Source organism: Haliotis asinina, chromosome 9 (assembly GCF_037392515.1).
Source record: "Haliotis asinina isolate JCU_RB_2024 chromosome 9, JCU_Hal_asi_v2, whole genome shotgun sequence".
Lineage (NCBI taxonomy): Eukaryota > Metazoa > Mollusca > Gastropoda > Lepetellida > Haliotidae > Haliotis > Haliotis asinina.
Genome location: NC_090288.1, coordinates 7,140,340 through 7,152,508, shown reverse-complemented (window position 1 = coordinate 7,152,508; position 12,169 = coordinate 7,140,340). Strand labels below are relative to the sequence as shown.

General features: G+C 39.2%; 1 protein-coding gene across 11 annotated transcripts in view; it reads right to left on the bottom strand.

The window, feature by feature from the left end:
- LOC137295704 (membrane-associated guanylate kinase, WW and PDZ domain-containing protein 1-like) overlaps window positions 1-12,169 on the bottom strand; it is a 137,050-nt gene that overhangs the window by 110,874 nt on the left and 14,007 nt on the right. For all 11 annotated transcript variants that reach the window (XM_067827208.1, XM_067827209.1, XM_067827218.1 and 8 more), the window contains exon 2: window positions 4,347-4,460. In XM_067827208.1, the coding sequence (XP_067683309.1) occupies window positions 4,347-4,460 (114 nt within the window). The remainder of the gene's footprint in view (window positions 1-4,346; window positions 4,461-12,169) is intronic.

Genomic DNA, 12,169 nt, shown 5'->3' with positions numbered 1-12,169 from the left:
ATTGTCACGCATCATGAAAACAAACTTAAACTGGCAGTGTTGAATAGAATAATTATTCCCATGCCGATATATGTCTCAGGGTATTTAGTACACTCTGTTACATATGAGAGCCATTTTGTGGAAGCTAGCTGGGACTAATAGACAGTGCCAGTAATTTGTGCCAGCTAGTTGGGGCTAGCTGACTAATAAGCTACTTCGTTGTGGCTAGTTTGGGCTAGTTGAGTAATTAGGTACTTTGTTGTGGCTAGTTTCAGCTAGATACACCAATCTGTGACATCTGGCTTGTGCCAGTTTGGACAAGCAAATTGGCAGCTTGCTCAAGCTAGTAGACAAGCATACCTATTTTGCAACTAGTGTGGACTAGCAGACTAGCCTAATAACAGGTGGCAGCATGTTATGTCAAAGGTAGTCAAATGTTTTGGGCACTATCTGAAACATGATTCCTCCATATATTCATGGTACTTTTTAGGCTGAAAATAGAATACTCTAGACGAATCGATAAACTGGGTTTCCACCAGAAAATTGTGTTTAAACAGTATCACCAACATTTTGACAGAAAGCATATTTTCAGCAGAATCAATCAAAGTCAGATCAAAAACACCACAACCAGCACGTTACAGAAACACGGTGTATTGCCATCAAAATGTATAAATGAAGACGTGCCAACATCCAAATTGGAAACATGTCAGACATATACATCAAAATCATGCTGACAATTTGGCAAATGTTTCATATCTTCACTCGAAACCAGAATGATGAGGTGCTGTTAAGAAAATTCTGTCATGTTTTAATTGACTGTTATTTCTTCCATCACATCAAAAGAGAAACTTCCAGATAACATAATCCAAAGTGAAAGAATATCTTGGCTAACTGGTGATGAAGTGACATGGAAGCATTGGATTAGAGGGCTCAATCAAAGAATGACCATGCCTGTCTATAAGGCAAGCAACAGATGAGAGAGGTCCATCGCACGACCATCATTGTCTGTAAGGCAAGTAATAGATGAGAGAGGTCCATCGCACGACCATCACTGTCTATAAGGCAAGCAATAGATGAGAGAGGTCCAGCGCACCACCATCACTGTCTATAAGGCAAGCAATAGATGAGAGAGGTCCAGCGCACCACCATCACTGTCTATAAGGCAAGCAATAGATGAGAGAGGTCCAGCGCACCACCATCACTGTCTATAAGGTAAGCAATAGATGAGAGAGGTCCATCGCACGACCATCACTGTCTATAAGACAAGCAACAGATGAGAGAGGTCCATCGCACGACCATCATTTCCTATAAGGTAAGCAATAGATGAGAGAGGTCCATCGCATGACCATCACTGTCTATAAGGCAAGCAACAGATGAGAGAGGTCCATCGCACCACCATCATTTCCTATAAGGTAAGCAAAGGATGAGAGAGGTCCATCGCACCACCATCATTGTCTATAAGGTAAGCAATAGATGAGAGAGGTCCAGCGCACCACCATCACTGTCTATAAGGCAAGCAATAGATGAGAGAGGTCCGGCGCACCACCATCACTGTCTATAAGGCAAGCAATAGATGAGAGAGGTCCAGCGCACCACCATCATTTCCTATAAGGTAAGCAATAGATGAGAGAGGTCCAGCGCACCACCATCATTTCCTATAAGGTAAGCAATAGATGAGAGAGGTCCATCGCACGACCATCACTGTCTATAAGGCAAGCAACAGATGAGAGAGGTCCATCGCACGACCATCATTTCCTATAAGGTAAGCAATAGATGAGAGAGGTCCATCGCACCACCATCACTGTCTATAAGGCAAGCAATAGATGAGAGAGGTCCATCGCACGACCATCACTGTCTATAAGGCAAGCAACAGATGAGAGAGGTCCATCGCACGACCATCATTTCCTATAAGGTAAGTAATAGATAAGAGAGGTCCATCGCATGACCATCACTGTCTATAAGGCAAGCAACAGATGAGAGAGGTCCATCTCACCACCATCATTGTCTATAAGGCAAAGAACAGATGAGAGAGGTCCATCGCACCACCATCATTGTCTATAAGGCAAGCAATAGATGAGAGAGGTCCAGCGCACCACCATCACTGTCTATAAGGCAAGCAATAGATGAGAGAGGTCCAGCGTACCACCATCACTGTCTATAAGGCAAGCAATAGATGAGAGAGGTCCATCGCACGACCATCATTTCCTATAAGGTAAGCAATAGATGAGAGGGGTCCATCACATGATGACTCTCATTGTCTCAACGACCAGCAGCCTTTTAGTCTGCAAACAGTGGGATGCATCTTTTCATCTCAAAGGCTGAAGACACATGAAAATGGGATAGAACTGATTTACAGCAACCCATGCTTGTCACACAAAGCTGTCAGGCTTGCTGACTTGGTTGAAGCATGTCAACCTGTCCCATCTGCTTGGATCAAAGAGCATAAATGTTAATCACTAGATTTTCTGGTCAAGACTAGGCTATTTACACTAAATGCACAACAAACTGAATATTAAGCAAAGAGGTTATCAGTGCCACATAACATTATTTTATTGCTAAATTAGTTCACTAAGGGCGCAGGGATGGATACATCTTTTTGAAAAAGGAGAGTGCACACTATTGAGATAAGGTGGGGTGCACACTTCATTTTCACCTGAGTTTCATTTGTCATTTAACAAAATTTCAGAACAAAAGAGTGGGTGAGCACCCCTGCACCCTCACCTCCTATGGATCTGCCTAAGGGACAGATACCTCAAACCAAACTATCGCTATGGATTCACTAAAGACAGTACTGCAGGGAAAGATCTACTGGAATCACATCATGTAAACAGTAATAAAAAGGTGCTTGAGATATGCTGTTTCAATGTCTAAACCTAGAAATCCCCTCGAACTATTTTTTTGATATGAGGGTAATGACAAGCACATCTTGACCATTAAAGTTAATTTTGAATACTGATGCCTATGTTCAAGTAATGTAGCAGCTCTGATTCTTAATATAACAGGGTAGATTTGTGGTTAAGGCATGTGTTTATTATGCCAAAGAACCAGGTTCAATTCCCAACGTGAGTACAATGTGTCATGGATTAAATTCCCAACGTGTATGTGTGAAACTCATTTTCGGTGTTATCCACCATGATATTGCTCGAATATTGCTGAAAGCGGCGTAAAAACATTCTCTCTCAATCTTTCACTCTTAATGTAACAACACTTTTTGAACTTAATGATCTTCTGTCCACTTTGCATCCACATTAATCCAAGAGATTACCTCTCAATCAGCCTGGTCCAGCATTAGTCACCTGGAGCTTCCTCGTCAACATTCATCATTATAAGCAGTGAATCTTTTGGAATGTGAGAGCTAGAGATACCATACATCACAAGTCACACATTCCTTGACATGCGTGATGACTGGTAGAAATGTCAGAAATTATAAAAAATGTTCAGTTTTATTGAATCCACTTTCCCTGTTGCTGAACGTAGGTTGTGACTGATACATCACATCTCATAGAACCTGTGTCACACTAAACTCTGATGGCATTTGGATATCAATTCTTGAATTCAAACCTTTCAAAGTCTTCACAACTATGATGGCTGTCAAGCAGAGCCTGCGAGTGGACTTGAAAACATCATCTCAGCTTGGATTCCACTGTTTAACAAGTTTCAACGATTTATGGATTTCGGTAGCTTTTTCAGTTGCCAAGAAATCTATAGCAAATGTCTAAGACAAATACTGCTCTTTTAATTTCTTGATGGCTTTCTGGAAGTCAACAACATCAAGTAATGGTCTTAAACTGAACGTCCTCATGGTAAATTGTATGTGTGAAGTCAATATGAACACCCCCAATGTATGAGATCAATATGATCATCCAGTACGTATCTGGTAAATATGATCACCACCAATGTATCTAGTCAGGTCACAGCACTGCGCAAGACTTTAATACTTCCACTGATAGATATTCCAAACCCTTTTTGCATTGTCTCATGTTTGCCAGTTGACGGTAAGGAACCAACAATCCTTGCAGGGATAATAAATTTCCGATCTAACCATCACCAAACTAATACGAATGTAAACAGTTGGTTATGTCCATTAAAGTTACATTTGGCAGTAATGCAAAACTGGTTCCTTGATACACGCTTATCATAAGCAATCTGGAAGCGTTAGTAAGCTGGGTTCCATCTTGCATATCGAAGATGGCTGTCTCAAAGTGAGTTGAGAACCAGCTGAATACTAGCAGTATCGCCTCACGAGACTTGTGAGTCAGCTCACGAGACTAGCAGACTATCTGATAGCCCCAATGGATCTGGTCTATATGTGTACCTCATATGGCTGATCTCATATCTAGAGATTGTCTTGGATACTATATACTTACATGGTACAGTTCGCATATAGAGATTGTCTCGGATGGTCTGCTGAAGGTCATGGTCAACAGATCCCTTCAGGAAGCGGGCATTGAGGAACAGGCGCAGGTCTTTCGGCAACAACCCTGCAACAGATATGGCTTGTAGAATAGGATTCATTAACAAAACTGACGACAGTAGTTTCAATGATTTGAAAGAAGTGTAAAACCTTTTTGGAATAGCTGGAACTGAGACTGTTTGAGATGTTCCACTGTTTGGTTTGCACCAAGCACATCACCATGTCACCCAGAACATATGGTACCCAACACGATTAACATTCAGCAGCAAGATTAACAGGACCCAGCAATAGTGTAGGCACTGTTCACCAAAGGGGTTGTCACAGCATTTAACTGTTCAACAAAAGGGTGAACAGGACTCAGCAATAGTGTAGGTAGGCACTGTTCACGAAAGGGGTTGTCACAGCATTTAACAAAAGCGTGAACAGGACCCAGCAATAGTGTAGGTAGGCACTGTTCACCAAAGGGGTTGTCACAGCATTTAAAACTTAAGTTACTCTGGAACAAGGTTAATACTATCAAAGGTACTGTCACTGTGTTTAGCATAATTACCAAAAGGGTACCAACACAACCCAGCAAAACGCTATCACTGAAATCAGCAAAAGGGTTAACACTATTCAGCAACATGGTCCAAAACAACATCAGTAACAAGATCCAAAGTATTGCAACATGAATAAAAGGGTTACTTAGGGAACAGCAATAGAGTACAAGCACAGAGTATGTAGCCATACAGGGCCACTGGGTAAGCAAGCTGAATTTAACACCGCTTTAAACAGTATTCAAGGTAAATCAGTTTTAATGTATGAGAAAATTCTGAAAGATGTCTTTTGCAGACATTTACCACTTTGGTAAGCGTGAGCAAGCTAGTTTTATGACACTCTGTAATATTCCAGTTATGTGGTGGGTATCTGTAATTAACAGACCACTCAATCCAGAAATGAACAGCATGAGCATTGATCTATGCAACTGGGATACGATGCTATGTGTCGTGATCACCTGACACCGTTAGTCACCTCTTACGACAAGGGATACGATGACATGATGACACGTCACGCTGTGGTGCTGACACACATGGAATCAGCCATCACAGGAAGCAGGATTTCACAGTACGGGGTGAGCGTCAGGGATAACCCTCACAGCAGCTAGGCAGACTGTCCAGAAAACAAGAGTCTAACTCTGAGATCACATTGTTAGGCACTAATGGGTATGGATCTAACATGCCATTTACAGCCAGCAATGATGAATCAATTCCCATTGAAAATTCCATCTCTGTCCATCAGCCCACTCAACACCCACGATGGAGGGAAGACCATCCTGCCACTTCTTATCTAATCTATTCAATCTCAGTAAACGTATGAAGTTATCCTTCTCCTGGTACAATGTCAGCTATAACAGCTATTACACAACTCTCATGCTGTTCCCTCTATTAAAATAATATGAGGAGGGTCTTCTCCCACAACACAGATTCCTTCACTTGATTCAATGACAAAAGATTTAGAAGCTGACTGTTACGCAAGCTGTCAGAACAATGACAAAGAAATATCTTTATTTCTGTTTGTGATGTCACTTTGCAATATATATACGGTTACATGTCTGTAAACAAGTGAGGTGAAATGGAGTTTAACCTCACAAAAGGTTAACACAAACTTTCTCATTTTCAAACACTGTGAACATTTGTAGAAAGAAAATAACCTGGACGAGCAGTGCAACCTTACAATAGCTGCAACTCTTCAATTAACTTATCTGGACGCCATTAAAGTACTATTTCCCAAAGAGAGTCACGTCACACCAGATAAAAAACACCTCACATTCATTTGCACATGCCTGCCTTTATGCTGATATACAAGATTTCAGCTGGAAAAGTCCCTGGAGTGACTTTCGTAAAGATTAGTAGATGAGAATATGTGATAAGAGCTTTCACTGCAAGCAGTGGGACATGAATACGCAATTTGAATATGTTGCTAGGAACTTTAGATTTCATAAAGCTGTCAGGGATGTCATAAACTGATTCTACTTAAAATGTCATGAAAGGATCCATATCATGAGAATTTCCGTTACAATTTATGCTGAATGCATTTTCACCCTTTGTTCAAATACATATGTCTTTGTTTCTTACAGTTAAATACTGATACCACGTCAATTAAAACATTCAAATTCAAGTTTCATTTCATTTTTCTGTCTCAGATATATATGTATAGTACAGATATTTATTAACGAGATCTTTTAGATGAATTTTTCAACAAAAATAATTGTTGAGCCTATGTCATTCGTGGGAGGGTAGATGGAGTCTATGTTACTTTGCAATATATATACGGTTACATGTCTGTAAACAAGTGAGGTGAAATGGAGTTTAAGGTTGCACTTAAGACTATTTTGTTCATATGAGAATGTGCCTGCATGTGTATGTGTGGCTGCTTGTACTAGCACAAACTTTCAGGTTGTTTTACAGTGCTAGCTCACTAAGATACCATGCCACAGTTAATCATGAATATCCCACTCAGACACATTATACTGACTCTTTCTGACCAGACCTAGTTTTACCTATAATTGCTGAGAGTCAGACAGGGAACAAACACCATGCAGGGATTGAACCCGTGACTTTCTGCTCCCCAGGTGGACACTATTACCACTACTGAAGCAGTCGTGTCTGGAAAATATGAAAGCCTGGTCCAGACAAACCAGTGATTGAAACTCAACAATATCCCCTACTTTCAGAGTACAGTGTACGACAACACGGTATTATCAGCATAACAGAATAGACCTAAGCTTTCCAGAGTATTAGTTAAAAAGATATGACTTCATTTCGTTATTATTTCTATCTTTTAACCTGAAATACACACAAAAATATATTTGCAAATGATTTTTCTAAAATCGACAAAATTGTATGAACATTACAGGGACTAGCCATGCTGAATTTGAAAAAAATCATATTTGTATGTCAGTCAATATCAAGCATAGATGAACTATGCCTTTCACAATAACTATCATGATACAATAAATATGACACTTAGAGAAACAAAACATAAATACACATCCATTTTCTGCAAACTACACTTCATTTTGAAGTCTGAGTAGGTGCAACTTGATAAAAGTTACAATCATCTGTAATGGCCAGTCATCTTGTGGCCTGATTTCCCTGCAGTTAGGACCCCATGGTTGGAGATTGGCTTATGTACATAATATATGAGTTTCAAGCTAGGGGGTCGGTTTATCTATGAGACCAGATTATCTACAGTAATATATGGTATATATATATATATATATAAGTTTCTATACACAACCCGAAACATGACCAAGAAGACACTGTTGCACAAAACATCAACAGTGCTATGACTGCAGCAAGCCCATGTTCATATACAGGAGACAAATTCATCTTAGCATCCTGGGCCTAGATTTTTCAAAGCCCTCTTAGCACTAAGATAGTGCCATACAATAAAATAAACTTATGACTATCTTAGCTCTGAAAGGGTTTTGAAAATCTTGGGCTCAATCCATAAAGCCACTGCTAACATCAGTCTCAACAGATTTTCATCTGGGGTAAGTACTGTAGACGTACGTTGCACAAACGGTTTTAAACAAATGTAATGTAATGTAAATTAGGGACCAAAGACAGTTTGATACACCTGGCGGCGAGTCTATTCTCGAAACATTCATAGAGCTAAGAATTCGTAACTGGTTACGCCAAAAGATAAGAATTCTTGAGAAAATATTTACAATCTATTCTCGAAATGTTCTTATCGAGTTCGTAACCCCAAAACGACTAGTCAAGTTTTAGTACATTTTCGTAAGTTACTAAAGGAACTCTTTTGCCAGGTTATTATAAGCATGTTAGTTATTGACTTAGTTTACGGAACATAGACTTTATGATGCTCTCTTAGCCCTAAGATAGTTGTAAGTTGTAAGGGCCTATATTTTAAATACAACAGAATGGTGAAGCAAGGATTTATCTCGAGTTCTACATTTGACGGTCCCTGGTCCATTTTCTGAGGTCCTGGATTACAAAATGGGTGTCCCAGACACTTAAATATTAATACTAAGTTATAATATTGTTGCAATTCAGTCACTGTTATTGTCTTGTGTATCATGATCATGTACCACAGAAACTAAACTGCAACTGATATCATAACCCGGCTAGTGGAAGACTGAGTGATAACTGGATCAACATTTGAAAAAAGTATTTGGTCACTCTAATCTATTTCGACGTGTCCAATGTCAATTTGCATGCATATAGGAAGCAGGAAATTGTATGCTGTAAATCCCTGATGAAGTATTTTTCTGTACAGGATGATGGCCTTTACATAAACTGATGTCACTCCCAAGGGCGGTGGGATTGTCTGCTGGTTAAAGCATGTGCTTGTCACACCAAGAACCAGATTCAATTTCCCACATTGGCACAGTATGTGAAACCCACTTCTATGTCATGACATTGCTAGAATATTGGTAATGGTGGAATAAAACTTACTCAAGAGGGATATACTGAGACAGTTTGACTGGGATAAGAACTCTGAGATTCCTTAGAGCTTGAATTTGGTGCATAATAAATATGAACGTTATTATTCATTGTTATTATTGGAATCAGGTCACAGATACAGCTATGTGCTTCGAAGAACCTGTATGTAAAAGATTACAGATTTATAAATCACCTGAGATTCATGTATCGCAGTAGAAATCCTCTGAGGCCCAGTGCTTCAGTGCATTTCCATACTCGTACAAAGTTATAAAAATCATCTGTTCAAGTTATTCCATTCATTCACCTTCATATACCATGGATACATCTAGCAGGCAGGCAGTTTCTGATACACTAGAGATTACATAATGACATCAAGCCAACCAAGCTGAGGAGTTTTAGAGCCTAGATTGCCTGTGGTATAGCCGGACATACTAAAGAATCCGTAGTTCATATTGGATTATATTTTTATTTCCAAAATGATCATCTACATACCAACCTAACACATGGTTAAGTAAATCTGGTTTTATTTTTTAAAAAAATGTTCATCTCATCAAGTGGCATCAGCGACATTTTCATTTGCTATTAGATGAGCCATAACCCCAATGACCCCAATTTGCATATATGGGAACACCCTTCAGAACATTCCATTTGGAACAAAAGGGAAACAGGTTGTTGTCTAAATATTGAAAAGTTCAGTTTCCTCATACAAATCGTGTTGTGATCATGTTTGCTGAACTAAATCGCTCTACGAGACACATGTTAACAGTAGCGGTATTGATTTCACACCACAGTCAGCATGCATTGCACATGCTTAATTGCCAATGTACCTGTAGCAACCAAGTGTGTTCGTCCAGATTACTTGCCCCACCTGTTTGTCACACACACGTTCACTGCGCTGCCTCGTCTAATACTTCCAAGTAGTATATTGTTTCAGTTTAAAACAGACCGCAGCATGTCACTATGCTCTGTCTTCATCAATTTGTTACCTTAAACAACATATCAAAATGTGCACATTCTTTATAACTTTGCCAAGTTTATCATTCTGGTTTAAGCAGTTTTTCTGTTACTGTGCACTTTGTGAATAACGAATCTTTTATCACGCTTTTGTCTCCCATTAGAATTTGTCCTCTGTAAAACAAGTCCCTAAAGGTGCAATATAGATTACAAAAGACTTTGATGTCAGTAGGAGTCCCAAACCTGGAAATCTTCCCAAATGTGTCCATCAGGTATGAATGTTTCCACAAAACAACACGCATCCTAACACAAGAAGAAACTATTGACCCGAAACAGATCCCTACAAAGAGATTTTCTACAAACAACCCAACGGTTTGAGCTGCAGTATCTCCACTTCTAGGCTACAGACCATTTACAGGACTGGAGACCAGTCCTATCAATGGCTGTGAATAAAAACACTCCTTGTTTGACAAGTTGCTACTTTGATGTAAGATGCTTGCCATATTCTGTTTTGTAGGTCCTTTTTAAAGTAGGCAGCTCATGTGAGAAAGGCAACAAAAGGTTAACACAAACTTTCTCATTTTCAAACACTGTGAACATTTGTAGAAAGAAAATAACCTGGACGAGCAGTGCAACCTTACAATAGCTGCAACTCTTCAATTAACTTATCTGGACGCCATTAAAGTACTATTTCCCAAAGAGAGTCACGTCACACCAGATAAAAAACACCTCACATTCATTTGCACATGCCTGCCTTTATGCTGATATACAAGATTTCAGCTGGAAAAGTCCCTGGAGTGACTTTCGTAAAGATTAGTAGATGAGAATATGTGATAAGAGCTTTCACTGCAAGCAGTGGGACATGAATACGCAATTTGAATATGTTGCTAGGAACTTTAGATTTCATAAAGCTGTCAGGGATGTCATAAACTGATTCTACTTAAAATGTCATGAAAGGATCCATATCATGAGAATTTCCGTTACAATTTATGCTGAATGCATTTTCACCCTTTGTTCAAATACATATGTCTTTGTTTCTTACAGTTAAATACTGATACTACGTCAATTAAAACATTCAAATTCAAGTTTCATTTCATTTTTCTGTCTCAGATATATATGTATAGTACAGATATTTATTAACGAGATCTTTTAGATGAATTTTTCAACAAAAATAATTGTTGAGCCTATGTCATTCGTGGGAGGGTAGATGGAGTCTATCAGACTTTATCTTGTAGTAGGAAAGGAAGGCTGAAACTTGACTGCAACAACCCCTATACTATAAAATACATGTATAATAGCTGCAGCACTCTGAGGCATTATTGATGTGCCAGGTTAGGACAGCCTTCACTGTAGAAAGAACTTCTGAGGTAACAGATATCGAGTGTGGAAGAAACATAGGTACAAACCAACAACAGACATTTGCAACCATCAGTATAGATCAGATAGGCCACCTATGTAAACTGGTAAATCTTCAGTTTGGAACCGTATATAACCTTAAACATTTACCTATTTGTATCATGGTATTCCATGGTATTACTATGGGAAGAAAACCTGAGGTGATGCAGGTTTCACGCATTTACCATTTTGAGTAACCTGCAAGCATGGATATGGTACAGGTGAACCAGGATTCGAACCCACCAGCAAATGTTTCTGACATGCATAAGGGACCACAACTCTGGACTACATGTATTTGCTACAAGACAATTGGACCGCCACTGCTCAAGAATTTGAACCCATGGCCAGTATATGTTATTGAAAACTGATAAAGCATGGACACAACGTATGATGTAGTTTTACGCAACCAAACCAGCATTATTGGTTATTTCAACCCTGTCTTGAACTGAGTATGAAAGTGTTTGCTTTTACAGCATAACATAATGAGGCAGAACTAACATGTTTCCTGTTTGTGGTTCAGCCTGAACAAATCTCCGAATCTCTCAACTTTAAAACGAACTGCATAATTACAAAATTACTCGACAACAAATGCCACAGTTTGTCACATGACAGATCATTTTACCATAATCTTAATCACACAGAAGAAAACTGTTTTCATCAAAGTGTAGCCACCATCGACGCACTGAGAACCCAATGTATCCCGACTGAGGACGCAATTAAGCACAACACAGCAAGCCATAACATGACAGCCATTGATTCCAATTTCAAACTGAAGCAAGCAACATAAAAAAAATCTATCAGTCTAACACTTCAGCATCTGAATTGTTTCTTTAACATCTAACCTTCTCATTGTCCCAACAAATATCAATAGCTACTAGAGGCCAGGGTATTATCACTTCATAAATCCATCAAGTCCAACACATTTTACAGTTATTGTGTTCCCTTTATTAATACCAGCAGCAGTTCATGTGGGTGGAAA